The 23,400-nt window shown below is 44.2% G+C and overlaps 1 protein-coding gene across 2 annotated transcripts in view; it reads right to left on the minus strand.

Moving 5' to 3' along the window:
• Positions 1 to 23,400, minus strand: part of ciita (class II, major histocompatibility complex, transactivator) — a 108,018-nt gene that overhangs the window by 11,915 nt on the left and 72,703 nt on the right. For both annotated transcript variants that reach the window (XM_072268944.1, XM_072268945.1), the window contains exons 10-16: positions 20,971 to 21,099; positions 14,633 to 14,701; positions 13,129 to 13,353; positions 10,175 to 10,249; positions 5,793 to 7,524; positions 1,714 to 1,893; positions 864 to 935 (exon numbers count right to left, since the gene is read on the minus strand). In XM_072268944.1, the coding sequence (XP_072125045.1) occupies positions 864 to 935; positions 1,714 to 1,893; positions 5,793 to 7,524; positions 10,175 to 10,249; positions 13,129 to 13,353; positions 14,633 to 14,701; positions 20,971 to 21,099 (2,482 nt within the window). The remainder of the gene's footprint in view (positions 1 to 863; positions 936 to 1,713; positions 1,894 to 5,792; positions 7,525 to 10,174; positions 10,250 to 13,128; positions 13,354 to 14,632; positions 14,702 to 20,970; positions 21,100 to 23,400) is intronic.

Here is a 23,400-nt window from a genome sequence, read left to right on the forward strand (position 1 = left end):
TAATTGTACTAAGGAAACTAAAGGATTGAGTAATTAATAATCGTCGATGGGAGCCAGACAAGTTGAGAAAACAGTTACAAAAAGCTTCAGAGCTTTCTTTTCCTATAAACAGGCAAGGAGTACAAACAGAAGTGGTTGAGGCAGTTATTATAACAACTTTTAAAAGACAGTTGGAAATTTATGTGGATAGGAAAGGTATGTTAGAACAGGGGTTGCCAACCTTGTCACCATGGTTACCATGGACCCCAGGTGGGAAGCCCTACTTTGGAAGGATATGGGCTGAACGTGGATAAATGGAGCTAACTTGGATGTGCATCTTTGCCAGCATAGACCAGTTGAGCCAAGGAACCTGTTCCTATTGCTGTACAACACTATAACTCTATAGGAAAGAAATTGTGCTAAATCTGCTTACACCACAACCATTTTATTGAGTCTAATTCTGGACCTCACAATCTAAAAGGAAGTGTGATCCGTGAAGAGCCTCCACCCTATAGTTGGCTACAACACCATCATACTTACATTTAACCTTATTATAACATTTTAAAAATCACTTTTCATTGGTTCCACTTCTAATTAGCATACAGATTTGATTATTAGAGGAGCAAGGGATTTTTGCAAAGTGATTGCTCCTTCTGATTTCTCTCCTCAGTCTTTCTCCTTCAAACGTTTCTCTTCAGCTTTCTGGGATGGCTATGAGTCACAAAATAGTTCTAGGCATAGTCAGTAATATGGGTAACCAAAGAGTTCTCTGAAGTTGTTACTAAACCCTCATGAGTTTGCCTACAACTTGATTCTGATAAATATCTGGGGAAGCTATGCATTCACAAATTGAAAAAGGCTAGAGATTACAGATCATCACTTACGCAAATTCCAGCACTTGTAGGCTCCTCACTGCAGGTAATCCTTGGAGTTCATCTCTGGATGTTCTCAGGGCACTGTTTCAGGTGAAAGTTAGAAGCAAAAGATGAAATACGATGCCCTTCTTTTACTACATAGTGATAGCCTTTTCAACTAGTATTCTCCCCATTTCTTCACCAGAAAACATTGCTGAAAGTTTGTCCACAAACTTCTAATACAAATAGTCAAGTATTGTAAATCCAGCGAGTCTTCATCATCATTACGTGCTGTGTCATTTGATGTGGGCGATCATGGTCCCTTGACCACAATTGTTCTAGGCAGGTTTTTCTACAGAAGTGGTTTGCCACTGCTTTCTTCTAGGCAGCGGCTTTACAGGATGGGTGACCACAGCCATTATTAATACTCTTCTGAGGATGTCTGCCTGGTGTCAGTGGTTACATGACCAGGAGTTGATATGCAACAGCTGCTCATATGACCACCTACCACCCGCTTCCATGGCTTTGTTTGTCCCTGATCAAGGGTTATGCAGGTGCTACACCTTGCCCAAGGGTAACCTGCAGGATAGCAGAGGGGAGGAGGGCCTCCTTTGGTAGAGATATATCTCCACTCCACCATCCAGTAAATAGTTATTCAGTAATATCAGAATTACACATAAAGAATAGCTTCGATGGGACTATTTTCCAAGTATGAATAGAATATATGAAGGCCATACAACCCTTCAAGTTCATTCTATCATACAAATAATTTGGAAATGAAACAGGACAGTCAGTTGTATTACCTTATGATGGGGTGCTGTGGAGAGGAGCTGAACACATATCTACAGATAGAAGCTAAGCGAGAGAAGCGTCAACACACCTTGACAGGAATCTTCTTTCCTTGTGAATCTGCACCAGTAAATCAAGGTCGTCAATATCTTTCAAACTCTTAACCTCAAAAGGATTGACAGAGAACTTGACAAGGGACAGATGAAGCAGCTCGTGTAATTCCGTTTCTTCCAAATGCTCCCAGAGTTTTACCGCGTCGCATATCGACACCCTGCGAAGGGAAACCAACTCGTGAAAGGGCACCAGAAAATGTTATTTAAAAATTCAATCATGCAAACCAGGATCTCATTTAACTGTTGGCTCTGTTAAAGAACGAGGCAGGAGAGGAAGGTTTCATAATTCATTATGGCAATAATCTGGTAAATCAGAGATACTGAGGGTTATGGGGATTCAGAGAAAAATGGCATGTTAAGCCAGAGATCAGGTCAAAGTTCAACGTAAATTTATTATCAAAGTTTGTATATATCACCATATACCACCCTGAGATCAACTTCTAGAGGACTTATGGCCTGCTCCTGCTCCTATATCCTTATTTTTCACAAAATCCTAAAAAAAACCATACCGTGACTCTTAAGCTACTGATTGATCTGTGCCTGGCTGCTGTAGTCCTTTAGACGCAAGCATGCATACACGCTGACAGTCTGATCTACCCAGCCCAGCTTGTCACACACTATGAAGAACAAACACTGTGTGAACTACCTACCATAAATGTCAAAGGGGACTTGTATACAAGCACTTGAATTAGGAGAAGGACTAGGCCGCTCAGCCTTTGAGCCTGCTCTGTCATTAAATGGTTGATCTGATCATAACTTGAGCTCCACATTCTAATCTACTCACAGTAACCTATTACCCATTTGCTTATTAAGAATCTATCCACCGCTGCCTCATAGAAAACTTATGAGCATATTGCCAGGACTTGAGGACCTGAGTAACAGGGAAAAGTTGAATAGGTTAGGACTTGATTTCCTGATGTGTAGGAGATTTGATCAAGGTGTACAAAATTATGAAGGGTATAGATAGAGTAAATTCAAGTAGGCTTTCTTCCTCTGAGGTTGGGTGAAACTAGACCTAGAGATCATGGGTTAAGGTGGAAAGGTGAAATACTTAAGGGGAATCTGAGGGAGATCTTCTTCACTCAGAGGGTGGTGCGACTTCCAGTAAGATGTCAGCATGCTTGGTTGCAGCAGCCTTTTTGGGTCCAACAGATGCCACAAGTGTGTCTTAAACGTCTTCTTGTGATCGCAAGACCCTGTTGGATATTGGCAATACAAAATACTGGAAGTCCGGTTCATTGGTGAGACTGGCAGTGGGGGGAGGGGAGCTGCGTGGACTTGGTTCTTGCACGGAGCACACCATGGCATTACCTGTTGCAGCCACCCTGGGCAAGAGGCGCCAGAGGTGGGGTGGGAGAGAACAGAGGTGCGCTGGAACCAATGCTGGGTTGGGGACTTGTCCCCTGCCGGCCGGTTCTCCTGTCGGTGATGCTCTCCAGTGGTCGTTCCCCTGAAGGCAAGGTGAATTGCCTTCGTCTGCAGCAGGTCCAGCACGAGACAAGTTGATTTGGTTTCATCTATGGCTGACCCAGAGCAACATGAGGAACTGCTGCATACTTGTTCCTGCAGAAACATGCCTGCAGGACAACATTCCATGCACCATCAATATTCAGGTCATGTCACTCAGGGACTTGGGCTAATATTACTTTGTGACTGTATGTGTTTCCTTAACTAAATGTGCTGTGTGTGTCTGCATGGGTTGTGTTTTACACTTTGGACCGGGAGGAACATAGTTTCATTTAGCTCTATACATGTGTATGGTTGAATGACAATTGAAATTGAACTTGAACTTGAGCTGCCAGCAGAAGTGGTGGATGCAGGTTTGATTTCAACATTTAAGAGAAATTTGGATTAGTACATGGATGGGAGGTGTGTGGAAGGCTATGGTCTAGGTGAAGATAATTTGGATGAGGCAGAATAACCATTTGGCATGGACTAGATGAGCCGAAGGACCTGTTTCTGTACTGTACTATGACTCTGCTTCTACTGCTCTTGGCAGAATAGTGTTCCAAAAACTCATAACCCTCTGAGGGGAAAAAGTCCGTTCATTCTGTCCTAAAAGGACGAACTCTTAAAAACAGTAGCCTCTGGATCTAGATTCTCCCAAAGCAAACATACTCTCCTATCAAGGCTCCTCGTAAACCTTTCCCTCCACTTCTAAGATGCCACAACAAAGCACCTAGCAGCCAATGAAATACTGTACAGTCACTTATATTCAAAGTTCAAAGAATATTTATTATCAAAGTATGTATACTTTATACAACAATGAGATTTGTCTCCTTACACACAGCCACAAAACAAAGAAACCCAAAAGAATCCATCAAATCAAGAGAAGACCATCGAACATCCAATAGACAAAGAAAAGAAACAAACTATGCAAACAATAGAAGTAAGCCAGTAGTATTCACTTCTGAAGTTCATGAAAGTGAACACTGCAGCTGATTTCCAACCTGAAACGGGCTAATAACCAAATCATGTTTTTGGTTACTATTAATTGACAGAAATATCTGACCAGAATACTGGGCTAACTCCGCCACCTTCTCTCTAACAGCACCACAAAATCTTTTACTTATTCCAAAGATTTCAGCTTAACATTTCACAGTAGCAGGAGGAAGTCGTAGAGGTGGGTACAAATACAACATCTGAAATATATTTGGAAAGATACATGGATAGGGGAGGCTTGTTGGGATATGGGCCAAATTATTGCTTATTTTTTATCATTATTTCTTCCTTTTTGTATTTGCACAGTATGTTGTCTTTTGCACACCCATTGAATGCTCAGGTTGTTGCCATCTTTTATCGATCCTGTTATGGTTACTATTCTATAATGAAGTTATTGAGTATGCCCACAAGAAAATGAATCTCATAGTTGTATATGGTGATATTTACGTAGTTTGATAATAAATATACTTTGAACTTTAACCGTGTGCCTAACTAAGAGTTTCTTGAATGTCCCTAATGTATCTGTCTCTATCACCCCCCCAGCAAGGCATTCCATGCACCCACCACTCTGTAAAGAACTTACCTCTGCCATCCCCCCTATACTTCCCTCCAATCACCTTAAAGTTTTATGGCCCTTGTATTAGCTATTTCTCCTTGGGAAAAAAGTCTCTGGCTATCCACTCTATCTATGCCTCTATTACCTTGTACAGCTCTATCAAGTTACCTCTTATCCTTCGCTCAAAGAAAAGCCTCTCACTCATCCTATCCTCATTAGACGGGCTCTCTAATCCAGGTAGCATTATGAAGATCTCCACTGCTCTGTCTCTCTAAAGCTTCCACGTCTTTCCCACAATGAGGTGACCAGAACGGGACACAATATCCCGAGTGTGGTCTAACCAAGGCTTTATAGAGCTTGCAACGCGTCATGAAACATGCCAAGGTGCTTTACCAGCATGATTACTAAACAAGAACTGATGTGATGCTTCATCGGGATCAAAAGTGAAGCCTATATTTTGAGTTGCACCTTCAAGGGGAGGAAGACAGATCAAAAGCCATGTAACCAATATCCCTAGGAAGAGGTACAGTCGATGTTTCAGGACTGGAAAGGAAAGGGGAGGAAGTTAGATTAAGAAGGTGGGGAGACGGGAAGACGTACAAGATGGCAAGGGATAGGTGAAACCAGGTGAGGGGGAAGATGGATGGGTGGGGAAAGGGGAATGAAGCTTGGAGATGATAGGTGGACAAGGCAAAGGGCCAAAGAAGCAATCTGATAGGAGAGGAGAGTGGGCCATGGAGTAAAGGAAGGGGTATTGGGCAGGTGAAGAGAAGGATAGGGGTAGAGGGGAACCAGAATCCATCCACCACATGTTCCCACCTTACCTCTCAGTTGATTTCACCTATCACCTGCCAGCTTGCATTCCTTCCCCCCCCCCCCCACCTTCTTATTCTGGCTTCTTCCTTCTCCCTTTTGATTCCCAATGAAGGGTCTCAGCCCAAAGCTTTGACTGTTTATTCCTCTCCATAGGTGCTACCAGAGCTGCTGAGTTCCTCCAGCACTTTGTGAAGTTGAAACCAGACCAAATTCAACTTGCACTTGGGAAGTCTGTTCACCTACCTAAAGGAGGTCACATTCTTCGACTCGACGAACTGCTTGATCCCTTGTAGGTCGATGCTCGTATCCCTTAAGTCAACGGCGAAGTTACTCGGGGCTCTCTGCATGACGTACAGCAATACCAATATGTCAGATGGGGTCAGTCGTGTACCCCTGAAGGACAACTTTTCACTGAGTTTAGCCGCCACCTGTGCGGTGAGTTCCACACTCTGTGCTTCGTAAACGCAGTGACAGAGCTCCAGCAGTTTACTGGCACTGAGTGAGCTCACCTCGAGTTCAGAGAAGTATTTCCGCAGACACTTTTGTTTTTTGCTCTTTATGTTTGCCTTTGAACAACCAGAGAGACAGTTCAGAAAGGCATTTCCTTCCCTGGATGCTAGTCCTGTCAGAAACCTTCGGACAATGTCCAACCAGTCCGCCTGCGATTTCCTCTTCTTGTGCTGTAGCAGAATAATCTTAGTAAGGCTTTTACATTTGATTTCTTCTGAAAACAGTAAGTGCAGTGCTCCCAGAAAGTTCTGCAGGGAAGAATGGGAAAAGGTTTTCCCACACTCCCATTCTTTAACTTCACCAATCTTTAAGAAAGGCCTCAGAAGTCCGTGCTTCAGAGCGAAGTTTGACATTTCTGTGGACCTGGTCGACTCTATGCACACACATTCGTGGCACTGCACTCCCGCGAAGGCGCGCTTGCTCACCTCCAGCAGGCTGTGCATCTGTGCAGCAATTATGTTTTGGTTCTGCGGAAAGGTGGGAGCTCCAGAGCACAGGAGGATCTGAAGAATGTTCAGGAATAAATCGGTGAGGGTTGGCGGCAGTGCTAAGCGAGCCTCTCCGTGCTGGCACTGGCCCTTGAGAACAAAACAGATAAACCTGCATAATAAAGGAACATGGCATAAGCTGAGCATGTACGGCTGCTCCTGAAGACACGAAACCACTTCTTCAACTACAAGGGGGTCTTCGAAGTACCTGTGCAGGAACTCCCGCACGTGAGCTGGGCTGAAACCCAGCACTTCAACAATCTTGTCCGCCTTGCCGAGGTATTGGTTAAAGGTCTCTTTGGGCCTCGCCGTAATGAGCACCGTGCACCCCTTGAGCAGTTTCTTCTGCAGAATGCCTGCCAGCAGCTGCTTGACGCTGCACGGCTTCTCTGCTGAGCTGCAGGCTGTAGGCTGCTGTAGGCCGTCGTGATCCTGGAAATCTTCAAAGTCATCAAAAACAAGCAGAACTTTGCGTGGGTTTTGACACAGGTACTGAAAGACTTCATCTGTGTTCTTCAGCCAAGGAAGGAATGGCTGGAAGAGTAAATCCTTCAATGTGTACTGCTTCGTGAAGTTGAGTGTCCTGCACTTAAACCAGAAAACAAATGAGAACTGCCGGAAGCTCCCGTTTACCCAGTCGTGGCAGATCCTTTGGACAATCACGCTTTTACCAATCCCTGCTCTTCCCAACAGCGCAATTACTTTCGTTTCTTTCTGCCTTTTCCCTGAGATGTGAAAGAGATTGCCCATGTTCACAGCTCTTCTTTCTTGTTCTGCAATGTCATAGATCCTGCACTCCTTGTCCAAGCACTTTGTGGAGTTCCTTCCAGACTTTGTTTCAACTTGAACCTCCACCATTGAGACATCCACATAAATGTCTTCAAGAAGCATCTCGTCGTGCTCATGGCAAATGTAAGAGTGTTGGGTCATGTCCTTCAGATATTCTTTCACCATTCTTACACAGTCTTCCACACCTTCTGTGGAAACAAAAAGAGTAAGTAATTATATGTTACCATCTAGGCAGCACGGTAGCATTGCAGTTATTACAGTCCAGTGATCTGGGTACAATCCTGTCACTCCCTGATGCAGACATCCCACCCTGCAAAAACTCATTTCAGGGAGGTAGCACCATCAATTTGCGGGAGACTTCCAGGAGAGGTGGGATGTTTGCAACAGAGTAGCTCCTTAGCAGCTAACCAGCTAGTTTAAATAACGTTAGCTATGCTAATGAATGAATGACACCTGTTCAACTCACCTCAACACGTCTTTTACAGTCTTAACTCACCATGGGCAATAGAAAATTCACTGTAGCAAACAGTGCAGTGAGCAACACTGTCATTATTTTTGACCCCTACTAGGTAGGGGTACACTTTAGTGTAGTCTGGGGTGATGTACGTTTTATATTTTCTTTTTTTGGAACACTGTCACTCTGACTTTTTTTTGGAACACTCTCGCTCTTGCTCGTGCTCTCTCGCTCGTGGTCGCGCTCTCTCGCACTTGCTTTCTCTCTCTCTCTCTCACGCTTGCTTTCTCGCTCTCTCTCTCGTGGTCGCGCTCTCTCGCACGTGCTTTCTCGCTCTCTCTCTCGTGGTCGCTCTCACTCGCGCTTGTTTTCTCGCTCTCTCTCTCACGCTTGTTTTCTCACTCTCTCGTGCACGCTCACGCTCTCTCTCGTGGTCGCTCTCACTCGCGCTTGCTTTCTTGCTCTTGCGCTCCTTCTTTCACGCTCTCTCTCTCAAAAAATTGATTTCCGTGATATTGTATATAATTTGCAGGCATCAGGCAGCCACTATTAATATGCGGGAGACTCCCGGAACTTCCGGGAGAGGTGGGATGTCTGTGTAAGTAGATCTCTATCAGCTCTTAGCAAAAGACAAGCTACACCAACTAAACAAGGTAAGCAGGAAAAAAAAGAGTCCTCTGGCTCATCTTTTTAGCTTAAACCAGGGAGGGATGGTTTCCCATTCAGATTCTTTTCTCATCCTTGGTTCTCCTGTCTGTAATGGAGTAGCAGGGTGAAGTGGTGTAAGGGTCTGTTGAGTGAGATCATTTGAGGAGTTGGCTACAGAGTAGCACATGGTGATTTAGAGAGCTGGAGGTTGGGGATAGGCAGGAACAATAATTGAAATGGGACAAATTGCACTGGCTATGGCCAGTGGTTCCAAAGGGAACCATCAGGGGCAGCATGGTAGCGTAGCCGTTGGCATAATGCGACAACAGTGACAGCATCAGATTTAGTTCCCTCTGCCGCCAGTAAGGAGTTTGCACGTTCCGCCCATGATCGAGTGGGTTTCATCCAGGTGCTCCGGTTTCCTCCCACCATCCAAAAACAAAGGCGTTGGTTGGTTAGTTAATTGGTCACATGGTGTAATTGGGCCGCGCAGGCTTGTTGGACTGGAAAGGCCTGTTACTTTGGTGTATCCCTAATTTTTTAAAAAATCTTGTGTATGCTGCAAAGAATTTTGTTTTGTGTCACAAGCAATAAATATGGGACTGTATTCTGCTTCTGAAATTTGGTGTGGCTGACTCCAATCAGTTAGTTTTGGAAGAGGGGTACAAGTGGTTCTCGAACTATGGGAAGTGGACCCTCGGGAATTTGCAATACGTCTCAGGAGGAGTACACGGGGTGGACAGCACGGGAGCAGGTTTGTGAGGCTTTTGCCATGGGAGAGGGAGTGTTCACAGAAAGGATTGCAAGATAATTAGTCAGATGTTTACAGAAATAATTAAAGTGAAGTGTGGTATGGCGGGGCAGGCCATGAGAATTGATCCTGCAGGTAATCAAGGTGGAAGAGTTGAGTGGAGATGGTAAAACGCACGATTACATTGTTAGCGAGCGGTACAAGGGAACTCCAGCATTAAAATGATGAAGAAATATTTTATTTCCATTTGTTTATTTACAGATACATCACAGAACAGGCCCTTCCAGCCCAGTAAGCAGCACCATGCAGCAATCCATCAATTTCAAAACCATAGCCTGCTCACAGGACAATTTTAAAATACCAATTAACCTTTTAACTGCTGCATCTTTGGACTGTGGTAGGAAACCTACGTGAGTCACAGCGAGAACATACAAACCCTTACAGACAGCACCAGGACTGAACTCCAGAAGGGCCCCGGGCTGTCATAACGTCATGCTAACCACTATGCGACTGTGGCACCCCAATACTCTTCTTCAGGGATGATAAGCGTGAAGAACTGGGACTACTTTTGGGATTATTTAACAATTTTGGTTAAAAAGGGTTAACTATTGTTTAACAGCTAAATTATAAAGTGAAGGGTGCGTGGAGGCCCGGGTAAATGTGAAAACGGCTGAGCACCAAATGAACATTTGTAAAGCTCTGCACTGCAATTTTGTACGTTAGCATGTGACCAAGGTAACTGGCTACCCTGGTGAAATCCTATACACTGTTCAATAAACAGCATTGTCCAGAAGATCTCTACATCTTTTCAGAACTGCACTATTTAAACACTCTACTAAATACTCAGAAAGTGAAATATATTGCACAGAATCCTCAGGTCTTTAATCCAATATTTCAATGTACTCGCCAATGGGATTCACTGGTCTCAAATCACAACTTCCAGCGATTTGCCGGGTGTTAACAATATTGGAAATTTGATACTTACTCGTTATTATGGATGGCTTGACTGTCGGAATCAAAGGTTCATTTGATTCTTCACTGGATGATTCTGTTTCAAGGTCTTGCAAGGAAAGAAGAGACTATCAGAAGATCTGTGCACTAGCCCGTCACTTAGGTCCCCTTCACTGCCCCTACCTGGCTGCCTAGTTCTGTGAAGCCCCCGGGAATTCCCCAGTATCATCGCTAACGCCAACTGTTGGTTCACCCCTGGGTGACAAGTCAACACTGAGGGAATATTCTATTGTTAGATTGACACACCTTTCAAACACGCTAAAAAAAAGGACTCAGTCTTCTTATGTAGAAGCTCCAATGGATGCAGTTTGAAGATCAGAAGAGCTGTCCAGTGTCCTTATGTTTCATCAGTCAGTTTCAGAATAACGACCTTGCTGTTCCCTAACTGTAGAATTATACAGCCTTTCAGTGTGCAGATTGGCTACCCTTTATTCCAATGTTTGAGAAAAGAGGTTGAGAAGGAAAATGGATCAGCCATTATGAAGTGGCGGAGCAGACTCAACGGACCAAATAGCCTAATTCTGCTCCTATGTCTTATGGTCTTAACCAAGAGATTCCTTTAGATTAATGTTTCATTTTTCCCCCAAGACCAGGATGTGGGCACTTCCACTGCGGTCTTCTGTGGTGCTGTGCTAATTGCCTACAATTAACTCAGACGCCACTCTACTACTGTGACTATGTCGACTCAGGCCTAGGGGGCCGGCGTCCGGCACAATGACTAGGTACCTTCTGAACCTGATTAAGTGACTTCTGGTGTATACTCATGGCCCTCTGCTGCTGTGGCACATCCTCTTCAACCTTTGGCGTGTTGTGCATTCAGAGATGCATTTCTGCACACCACTGTTGTAATTTGTGGCTATGTGAGTTACTGTTGCCTTCTAGTCAGCTTGAACCAGTCTGGCCATTCTCCTCTGACCTCTCTTATTAACAAGGCCCATAGAACTGCAGCTTATTGGTGTTTTTTTTTGTATCAATCTCTATAAACTTTGTAGACTGTTGTGTGTAAAAAAAACCCAGGAGATCAGCAGTTTCTGATATACTTAAACCACTCCCATCGAACACCAACCATCATTCCAGGGTCATAGTCACTTAGATCAAATTCCTTCCCCATTCTGATGTTTAGTCTGAGCAACAACCGAACCTCTTGACCACGTCTGCATGCTTTTATGCATTGAGTTGCTGCCACAAGATTAGCTGATTAGATATTTGCATTAACGAGCAGGCAAACATGTCTACCTAATAAAGTGGCCATTCAGTGTAAATCTTCTAACCTATTGAAGCAGAACTGGGAAGCACGTTGACACAGCAAGTAGAGTCGGTGCCTCATAACACCAGATCTTTGGTTCATGTCTGACCTCTGGTGTTGCTTGGGTGGATTTTACACATTCTGCCTCTGAACATAGAGGTTTTCTCTGGGTGCTCAACTTTCCTCTCAAGACACGTGGGTTGGTACGTCAATTGTCACTACTGTGACGGCAGAATATGAGGAAACCGATGAGAATATGTGGAGAGTAACAAAATTTGACTTGTGTAGGAATTACTTTGTTTATTTCGAGATCGTTCGTTCGTCATGTCCTGTGTCGTATGACATGGGCAATCATGGCCTTTCCATGACCTATGATTGTCCTTGGTAAATTTTTCTACAGAAGTGGTTTACCACTGGCTTCCTCTGGGCAGTGTCTTTACAAGGCAGGTGACCCCAGCCATTATCAATACTCTTTAGAGATTGTCTGCCTGGCGTCAGTGTCGCATCACCAGGATTTGTGATATGGACCATCCACTACCTGCTACCACGGTTTCACGTGACCCTGATCGGTCGGCGGGCGGGGGAGCTAATCAGGTGCCACACTTTACCTACATGTGACTTGCATGCTAGCGAAGGAGGGAAGGAGCGCCTTACACCTCTTTTGATAGTGATGTATTTCCACCCTGGCACCCCTTTGGTTCACTGCCTTTCATAAATCAGGGCATTGAATACAGGGGTTGGGATGTTACGCTGAAGTCGGACAAGATGTTGGCGAGGCTAAATTTAGAGTATTGTGTGCAGATCTGGTCACCTATCTACATCAAAGGTATCAATAAGCCTGAAAAAGGTCAGAAGAAATTTGCAAAGACGTGTCAGGACTTGAGCACCTGAGTTATAGGAACAGATTGAACAGGCTAGGACTTTATTCCGCAGAGTGTAGAAGAGTGAAAGGAGGTCTTACAGAGGTACACAGAATTGTTAGGGATAGAGGTAGGGTGAAAGCATGCAGGTTTTTCCCCTCAGATTGTGCAAGACAAGCATTGGTTTGGGGTAAAAGGTGAAATATTTAAGAGGAAGCTGAGGGGAAATTTCTTTACTCAGAGGGTGGTGAGTGTGCGGAATGAAGTGGTGCATGCTGGTTCAATTGTAACATCTAAAAGAAGTTTGGTTAGATGGGATGGATTTGGAAGGATATGGTCTAACTGTAGTTAGATGGGACTAGAGCGAAGATTAGGTTGGCTTGGTTTAGATGGGCTGAAGGTCTTGTTTCCAGGCTGTAGTACTCTATGACTCTTAAAAAGAGCGTTCAGCATTCTCTGTCTTCATTGCCGATTTTTAGCATCTGCAGTGTTTTATTTCTTCTAAACTTAACTTTTACGGCTTTTCTTCTCTTTGCTCCTCTGACTTTGTTCATCTCCTTCAGTTGACATCTGCTCCAGACTGATCACAAGCTCAGTCAGGCAATCAGCGCCATCACTAATCCCTCCCACCCTCTCTGTTTCTCCATACGCGTACCACCACCACTCCTCCCCTCAACCCTACCGCGGCTCCAAACATCTCTGATTTCAAGTCAATGCTGAAAGGTTATTGACTTGAAATGTTGACCTTGTTTCTTTCTCCACAGATGCAGCCCAACATGTTGAATATCCCCAGCGCCTCGCATCTCAAGTCATTCCACATACCTGGTCCCACACTGCTGTCAGACAGGGGGGTCATCGGAACATCCGCAGGTTGCACTCCCATCGTGGTCTCCTGCGACCAGTGATAGTCAGCAGACTGGGGACTGGAGGCCCCTGGGGTGGTAGGGCTGCCGACAGAACTGGCTGGAGAGGTAGCATTGGAAATAACAGGGGAAGTATTCCCTGGTATCACTGAAACGTTCTGCGTACAGCCATACACGGAACCACCTGTCAGACAAAACACGTGGAGATAAGGAAGTCCAGTTTAACTAACATGGCTTGTTAGTTTCTGCAGAATGCTTAAACTGATAGACTGAGCATGTCATTAACTCTTAGGAGAATCGGATTTAAGTAACGGCAATGAAAGCGACAACAATCAATTAAATTGAGAAAGCATACAGGTAATAGATTTCCCTGACACTGGGTCTCAACCAATACCTGGTTTAAGGTGGCGCAACACACTGGTATCATGATGCCGTGGCCAAGCAGTCACTGGCATGCGTACGCCAATTTTTTAAAAGAACTTAAAGAAAGTGGCACCATTTTTATTCATATTTTCTATGAGTGAAGTTACTTTTTCAAATGAAAAGAAAACCTTGAAGCAATGTGCTCTTGGCTCACTCATAGGGTCATTATACCCGGAGTCTAGCAGAACTATCAATCCCATTCTCAAAAAACGGAAGCTCACTAATCCCAACCTACTCAGCAACGTGGTATCACAAGGAGTTATACTGACAATTAAGCCTTTTTAGGGGTTGGGTCACGAGGCTGAGACTCCCTCTTGACTGCGTATCCAGTTTCTGGACCCTATGTTCTATTGTAATTTTAAACAAAAGGAAATTCAGGCAATGCAAAAGAAACAAATAAAATTATTTTTTTATTGATGCTTAATTTTTAATCTCCTTTATACATTGTATTTGTGTATTTATGTACAATATTTATATTAATATTATATTATCTTAGATGCCATCTGCGAATCCCTAAGCCAAAGAAACACGAGCCAATAGAATTCCAAGGTTAACTGATGAAGTAGCCAATCAGGACCGAAGCAAGTGAACAGGGGGGAGGAGGATGGGGCTATATAACCGCAAGAGAGAAACATCAACAACTGCACACTAAGGATATCACTCAACTGGTGATGAAACGTCCACAAGTGAATTGCCAAACTCAGCGGACAAAGCAACATTACCTTCGTAATACTAAACGATATACTGTGATATACAATACAATATAGGCATCATAATTTATGCATATTTTTGTAAGAATAATTATCCGCTATTAATCTGGTGGTAGATCTAGTTAAAATCTGGGCCAATTCACAAACAAAACTACCATTAGTTTCTGCTTAACACAAGATCAATCACTGTTAGAACATGACAAAATCTAATCTCAATTTTGCCAAGGTGAAAGTGAATTGTGATGGTCAGCCATGAGGGCCATCATTAGCCCTTTTGCTTACTTCCATTTAAAAGTGCTGCTTCTTGAACAATGACAGAAAGTTACTCACGCTGAGAATGATCAGGCGTTGTTTGTAGCAGGGTTGCTAATTCAAGAATTCGTGAGTTTCCATTTAGAACTGGAAAAATAAAACAAACAAGCTAATTTTATAAAATGGTCCTTCATGCAAACGATTCACTTTAAATAGAGAAAACATTGAAATGCTTCTTGGTTAATAAAAAAAAACTTTGCACTGGCTACATAGTTTGCCAAAGTACTCAGGAAAGCTTTAATTCTTGTTCCATGCAAGTGAAGAAAATAAAGGCAGTTCTCTACAAGGCCACTAGATGGCTCTGCTGTAGCATTAGCAGAATAATGAAGGAACGGTTTGACAGAATGGCCTGGCCTGCTGGCTCACAGAACAACATCATTGTTCCAAAAGGAAGACTGGGGTAATTCATTGCACCACATCACCAACCTGGCAATTAAAATACAAAAGTCCACCAAAACTACCTCTAGTTAAAGTAAAATAATACGTGTTACAGGCATATAGCAAGGCAAAAGACTTCCCAATCCCATTCCAACATGTTGGTCCGTGGCCTCCTCTACTGCCACAATGAGACCAAACATGGAGGAGAAACATCTCATATTCCATTTGGGTAGCCTCCAACCTGTAGGCATAAATATCAATTCTCAAACTTCTGGTAATTTCTCCCCCTCCCTCCTCCCTTTTTCTATTCCCTATTCTAGTCACTCTCTTGCCCCTTCCATTCTCCTCACTGGCCCATCACCTCCCTCTGGTTCCCCTTCTTCTTCTCCTTCTTCCATGCTCTACTGTCCTCTCCTATTACATTCCTTCTTCTTCAGCCCTTTGCATTTTCAACCCATCACCTTTCAGCTTCTTAATTCATTCCCTCCCACACCCACCTCCCGATTTTCCCCTCGCCTGCTTTCACCTATCAGCTGCCAGCTTGAACTCCTTCTCCTCCTTTCTCATTCTGGCTTTTGCCCCATTTCTTTCCAGTCCTGACGAAGGGCCTCAGCCTGAAATGTCAACTGTTTATTCCTCTCCATAGATACTGCCTTGCTTGCAGAGTTCCTCTAGCATTTTGTGTGTGCTGCTCTAGGTTTCCAGCACCTGCAGAGTCTCCTGTGTTTACAGTATGTATTATAGGTCGCCTGCTTCAATGGCACAGACAATGCTGGTATATTAGGAACAACCCCCTTTGCAGGGCAATTCTGTTGTTTATCTCCAACTCATCCCCGGACTTCCCTTTAATGTTATTCACTGAATGACTGACTACTTCCCTAAAACCAAGTGAATGTTGCCTGGGAATGACGTCAACAACATAGCCGTTGTCATAGGATCAGACAAAAACAGGCGATTGGAGGCACAGCTCATCAGCACCAGCCAAAATGCCGTCTAGTGCTTGAGATTTTCATGAAGTCAGTCCCACAATAGCAGACAAGGCTTTTCAGTACCAGTGACTGGGGTTCAATTCGCTCCAAGGTCTGTAAGGAGTTTGTACGTTCTCCCCACTACCGCACATTTCCTCGGGTTGCTCAGGTTTTCCCCCACATTCCAAAATCGTACGGGTTAGTAAGCCGTGGGCATTCTACGTTGGCACCAGAAACATGGCAACACTTGCGAGTCACCGCCAGCACATCCTCGGACTGCGTTGGCCGTTGATGCAAACGACTCATTTCACTGAATGTTTTGATGTAAATAAAGCTAACCTTTTTTTTTAAAAAAACTTCCTATAATATCTTTTATCTTCCTAAATTTGTGTTCTTATCTCAGCAATCTCCCTCATCTTCTCGTCTACATTTGTTTGACCATGCTGGCAAGTCAGTATTCCTTGTGCAAACGTTCACTTTCTACACTGCCCCGTGGCACAGTCCCGAGGCTGCAATTCATCATCAGTGACAAACTCCATGGCTCTCCCCACAATTTCTAATTTCAGGTTACTCATCTGCAGCTACTGAGAGTGCCCCTCACACCTGTCCAGATGGACTGACTTCTTTACAGCCCAGATCGTTGCATTCTGTTCTGCAATCAGACCCCTAAACCCATGCCACCTTTCTGCTTCGCCACCTGCTGTGATCCTTGCACGAGTTTTATTCTAATAAATGGTTCCTGAGAAATAAAGCACATCCACTGCATTTTTCATCGTCTCACACCTCTCATTGTTAATTTAGTAATGCATGCTTAATGTGGTCAGCTTTTTAAAACCTGTGCTGAATGGGTTTCGAGTGGGTGTTACTGTCCACAACTCCTCACAGATGATGTTACATACAGAAGCAAATTACAGTAGATGTGGCAAATTAATGAAAGATTCTGGTGGAAATACCTTTGAAAATGTGTAGCTCAGGTCGATGATGGTTGGGTTGAGCTGTTCTACAAACTTGGCAATACATTTGCAAACACTTTGTCACTATGCGAGCAGACGTCATCAGTGTGCTGTAAACCTTGTTCCTATTTATGAGCCAATGTGGGCAAAATTCCAGACCACAACACACAAAGTTCACCGCACAACCAACCATTGACAAGACCACCTCCCTACATCACCACTGAGTTTCCAAAATGCCGACCAATCAGCTGATTGGTAAGTGTATAAAGGTCAAGCATTCAAAGAACACAACACAAATTAACAGCGCACCAATGATGTCCCCTCGTATGGTGATGAAACATCTGCAAATGATTTACCAAGATTGGAGACAAACTCAACCCAACCAAAGATTCTGGTTTTATGAAGGATCTTTGATCCTGGTTCCCTCTCCACAGATGCTGCCTAACCCACTGAGTATTTTCAGCACCCTCTGCTTTGCTAAGGTAGATTGAACAGATTAACGACTAAGCCTATTAAGCAACTGCCGGCTGCGGTGAGCCAAGATCACCTTGGACTTCTGCGTGCAGTAGAAGTTCAGTCCCAGAGCACCAGGCCTCCTATGCCGACAACGGACTTGCCCTTCAGCCCAGCAGTAGGGCACTGATTTACCGGGAAAAGGTACATTGTATCCCTCAGCTCCATAGTCAACCCTGTGCAAATAAGTGCTTGATTTATTTTATCTCACTTCCTGATGAGTTTTTAATTATTTGTTAGCATATGAATATTGAACTTGGAACAGCACAACACAGGCCCATCAGCCCTCAGTGGTGGGCTAACCTTTCAACCTACTACAGGATCATTCTAACTTTCCGCTTCCACAGAGCTCTCCATTTTCTTTCATCCACATGCCTAGCTAAGTGACTCTTAAATATCCTTAATGTATCTGCCTCTACCACTAACCCCTGGCAGTGCATTCCATACACCCACCATTCTCTGTGTAACAAAAACTATCTTTGACATCCACGCCCCCCCCCCCCACCACACCTTCCTCCAATTACCTTAAAATTATGCTGTCTTGTATTAGCCATTTCTGCCCTGGGAAAAAGGTGCTGGCTGTCCACTCTGTCAAAACATCTTATAGAAACATAGAAACGTAGAAAATAGGTGCAGAAAGGTCATTCGGCCCTTCGAGCCTGCACCGCCATTTATTATGATCATGGCTGATCATCCAACTCAGAACCCTGCACCAGCCTTCCCTCCATACCCCCTGATCCCTTCAGCCACAAGGGCCATATTTAACTCCCTCTTAAATACAGCCAATGAACTGGCCTCAACTGTTTCCTGTGGCAGAGAATTCCACAGATTCACCACTCTGTGTGAAGAAGTTTTTCCTAATCTCAGTCCTAAAAGGCTTCCCCCTTATCCTCAAACTGTGACCCCTCGTTCTGGACTTCCCCAACATCGAGAACAATCTTCCTGCATCTAGCCTGTCCAATCCCTTTAGGATTTTATACGTTTCAATCAGATCCCCCCTCAATCTTCTAAATTCCAACGAGTACAAGCCTAGATCATCCAGTCTTTCTTCATATGAAAGTCCTGCCATCCCAGGAATCAATCTGGTGAACCTTCTCTGTACTCCCTCTATGGCAAGGATGTCTTTCCTCAGATTAGGGGACCAAAACTGCACACAATACCCCAGGTGTGGTCTCATCAAGGCCTTGTACAACTGCAGTAGTACCTCCCTGCTCCTGTACTCGAATCCTCTCGCTATAAATGCCAGCATACCATTCACCTTTTCCACCGCCTGCTGTACCTGCATGCCCACTTTCAATGACTGGTGTATAATGACACCCAGGTCTCGTTGCACCTCCCCTTTTCCTAATCGGCCACCATTCAGATAATAATCTGTTTTCCTATTTTTGCCACCAAAGTGGATAACTTCACATTTATCCACATTAAATTGCATCTGCCATGAATCTGCCCACTCACCCAACCTATCCAGGTCACCCTGCATCCTCTTAGCATCCTCCTCACAGCTAACACTGCCGCCCAGCTTCGTGTCATCCGCAAACTTGGAGATGCTGCATTTAATTCCCTCATCCAAGTCATTAAAATATATTGTAAACAACTGGGGTCCCAGCACTGAGCCTTGTGATACCCCACTAGTCACTGCCTGCCATTCTGAAAAGGTCCCGTTTATTCCCACTCTTTGCTTCCTGTCTGCTAACCAATTCTCTATCCACATCAATACCTTACCCCCAATACCGTGTGCTTTAAGTTTGCACACTAATCTCCTGTGTGGGACCTTGTCAAAAGCCTTTTGAAAATCCAAATATACCACATCCACTGGTTCTCCCCTATCCATTCTACTAGTTACATCCTCAAAAAATTCTATGAGATTCGTCAGACATAGTTTTCCTTTCACAAATCCATGCTGACTTTGTCCGATGATTTCACCGCTTTCCAAATGTGCTGTTATCACATCTTTGATAACTGACTCCAGCAGTTTCCCCACCACCGACGTTAGGCTAACCAGTCTATAATTCCCCGGTTTCTCTCTCCCTCCTTTTTTAAAAAGTGGGGTTACATTAGCCACCCTCCAATCCTCAGGAACTAGTCCTGAATCTAACGAGTTTTGAAAAATTATCACTAATGCATCCACTATTTCTTGGGCTACTTCCTTAAGCACTCTGGGATGCAGACCATCTGGCCCTGGGGATTTATCTGCCTTTAATCCCTTCAATTTACCTAACACCACTTCCCTACTAACATGTATTTCGCTCAGTTCCTCCATCTCACTGGACCCTCTGTCCCCTACTATTTCTAGAAGATTATTTATGTCCTCCTTAGTGAAGACAGAACCAAAGTAATTATTCAATTGGTCTGCCATGTCCTTGCTCCCCATAATCAATTCACCTGTTTCTGTCTGTAGGGGACCTACATTTGTCTTAACCAATCTTTCTTTTCACATATCTATAAAAGCTTTTACAGTCAGTTTTTATGTTCCCTGCCAGCTTTCTCTCATAATCTTTTTTCCCTTTCCTAATTAAGCCCTTTGTCCTCCTCTGCTGGACTCTGAATTTCTCCCAGTCCTCAGGTACACCTCTATCAGTCACCTCTCACATGTGTTGCTTGATTTTCAAATCATCTCTATTTATTTTGTTCTGGTGAAGAATCATTGTCCTGAAACATAAAGGCAGGAGATTCTGCAGACACTGAAAATCCTGCAGAAAGACCACACACAAAGTGCTGGAGGAACGGTTAGTCAGCCTGCACCTACGGACAGGAACAAGCAGCTGATGCTTTGGGCTGAGACCCTCCACCAGCTCTGAAGAGGAAGGGGGAAGAAGCCAGAATAAGAAGGTGGGGGGGGGGGGGAGAGTGGGGTTAGTTTTACAAGCTGACAGGTGATAGGTGAGACCAGGTGAGGAGGAAGGTGGTTGGATGGAAGGTGGGGGAGAGGGGATGCAGCAAGAAGCTGGGAGGTGATAGGTGGACCATAAACTCTCTTTCTCTGCCTGCAGATACTGCCCTACTTGCTGAGTACCTTGGCTGGTCAGGCAGCATCTGTAGGGACAGAAACCTATTTTACCACTTGGTTAGAATGTTTCTCCAAATTATGTGAACTGAGAAACATGTCGTGGTTCAATGGTTCCATTTAATATCAGAGAATGTATACAGTATACAACCTGAAATTCTTACTCTTCACAGACAGCCACGAAACAGAAGAAAATCAAACTCCAAAGAATGAGTGACAGGAAAATGTTAGTCCGTCCTCCTGACCCCCCCCCGCCACACAAGCAGCAGCAAGGCAGCAAGCCTTTCCCCTACTCCTCCCCCTCCCCCCACCTGCCTCAGCAAAAGCATAAGCCCCCCCCATTACCCAAAATGTAAGCAATAGCCAAGCCCCCAAAGAGACCACGATCGAGAGTAGCATCAGTTAATTATCACATTCGTCAAGAGGCACGTCCCAGATTGTGGTGATCTGAAAATAACTGAGGCCTCCTGAACATCACAAAAAATGTAGGTTGATTCCATTCGAGCTACAAAGGTAGCAAAAACTGACTGATATACAGACCTAAAAAGCAGGTGGTTCCATTAATGGGTATGTTGGTGATGTGCTGTTGAACTATGCTTGGCGACAGAAGCTGAAAACCTGCAGGAGGAGGAACAACTGTTCCCTTAGTGGTTGAGTCATCTTTGTACACTGAAACATAAAAATGCAAAAATTATAACCTGGCTTTTTTTTTTTTGCAGTCTATCAGAACAACTTTGAACTGGATCCGTAATTCTGTCCCCATTCTCTGCCCAGAGTCACCAGCATTACATGGCAGGGATAATGTTCCAACCTGGGACTAAAACTTATAAAGAGATCTTTAAAGATTGGCTTTAGTTGTCACATGTGCATTAAAACATGGAACTATACAGTGAAATGCATTGTTTGTGTCAAATCAACAATGATTGTGCTGAGGGCAGTCTGCAAGTGTCAACCCACTTCTGGCATCAACGTAGCACACCCACAGCTCACTAGTCCTAACCATACGTCTTTGGAATGTGGGAGGAAACTGGAGCATTGGGAGGAAACCCACAGAGTCATGGGAGAAAATACAAACTCCCCTCAGACAGTAGTGGGAATTGAACCATGATCGGTGGTCGCAGGCACTGTAAAGCGACTCTGTTATGCTAACCACTATGTTACCATGCAGCCCAGCTGCAGCAAGGGCCAACACAAATGCAAGAGATTCCGCAGATGTTGGCAGTCCGGAGCAATGCTCAAAAAATGTTGGAGGATCTCAGCAGTTCAGGTAGCGTCTATGGAAAAGAGTAAACAGTCGACACTTCAGGCCGAGACCCTTCATCAGGACTGGAAAGGCAACTTCCCGATATAGAACTTAGATCTTACTCCACATTTCTAAGAATGGATTCACAAACCTTGCACCACAGGAGTAAGAATGGTAGTTGGGTGGAAGGGGAGAGGCAGATTCCCCACCCAGCATTCTGGAGAGTCCCAGATCTGTGTGAAATCTGGTGATCTGTTCATTGTATCTTTCAATCAGTACTAAGTTTGGAGCCTGGCTGCGTGGGAGAAGCTGAACGTTGATGGTTCCCTTTGAAACCACTGGCCAGAGCCAGTGAAATGTGGCCTCCTAAAAATCCCCATAGGCCACATGCTTCTCTTTCAGAATGGAGAACTGCATCATCTCAGCCCCCACACTTTTTTTAAACACTGGCCAACAGGTGGGAGTCATGAGAAAATTAAATTGTCAATGTGAATGTAAACATCTGCAGATGCCGGAAGTCTGAAACGGAATATATTGAAATACTCTGAGTCAGGTGGCATACATAAAAAGAGAAATCAAGTCAACATTTCAGAACAAATACCCTTTATTAGAAAATTTGTCAGTCCTCCCTTCAGGTCTATGGGAAAGTGAAAAGCACATTAAAATGAAGGTCTCACTGCGCAGTGATCACAACCGTGAATCTGATGAACACACACAAGATGATAGAGGAACTCGGGATGTTAAACAGCATCCACGGAGAGGAATAAAATGTCGACATTTCGGGCCAAGACCCTTCATTAGGAATCTGATTACCCAATCAATTAAGAACTTGCAGTGAATAGTACCCTTAATGTACTGATAAGTCCCAACATGTTTCACAAGAGAGGTATCTTTACATTAGGGATATTCATAGTCAATGCTGTTCAAAATTCTTTGGTATATAACTAGGGTGGCTAAGGCTTTAGTCAGGTCTCTCAGTGGGAGAACATCTTGGAGATAGTGATCACAATTCTATCCCCTTAACCATAGCATTGGCTAAGGACAGGAACAGACAAGTTAGGAAAGCGTTTAATTGGAGTAAGGGGAAATATGAAGCCATCCGGCAGGAACTTGGAAGCATAAATTGGGAACAGATGTTCTCAGGAAAATGTACAGCAGAAATGTGGCAAATATCCAGGGGATATTTGCCTGGCGTTCTGCATAGTTCCAATGAGACAGTGAAAGGATGGTAGGGTACAGGAACCATGGTGCACAAAGGCTGCTGAAAATCTAGTCAAGAAGAAAAAAACTTACAAAAGGTTCAAAAAACCAGGTAATGATAGAGATCTAGAAGGTTATAAGGCTAGCAGGAAGGTGCTTAAGAATGAAATTAGGAGAGCCAGAAGGGGCCATGAGAAGACCTTGGCGAGCAGGATTAATGAAAACCCCAAGGCATTATACAAGTATGTGAAGAGCAAGAGGATAAGACGTGAGAGAATAGGACCAATCAAGTGTGACAGTGGAAAAGTGTGTATAGAACTGGAGGAGATAGCAGAGGTACTTAAAGAATACCTGGATGTGGGGGTAGAAGGGTGGGTTGGCAAGTTTGCAGATGACAAAGGTTGGTGGTGTTGTAGATAGTGTAGAGGATTGTCAAAGGTTGCAGAGAGACATTGATAGGATGCAGAAGTGGGCTGAGAAGTGGCAGATGGAGTTCAACCCAGAGAAGTGTGAGGTGGTACACTTTA

The sequence above is a fragment of the Mobula birostris genome, chromosome 9 (genome assembly GCF_030028105.1).
Source record: "Mobula birostris isolate sMobBir1 chromosome 9, sMobBir1.hap1, whole genome shotgun sequence".
Classification (NCBI taxonomy): domain Eukaryota; kingdom Metazoa; phylum Chordata; class Chondrichthyes; order Myliobatiformes; family Myliobatidae; genus Mobula; species Mobula birostris.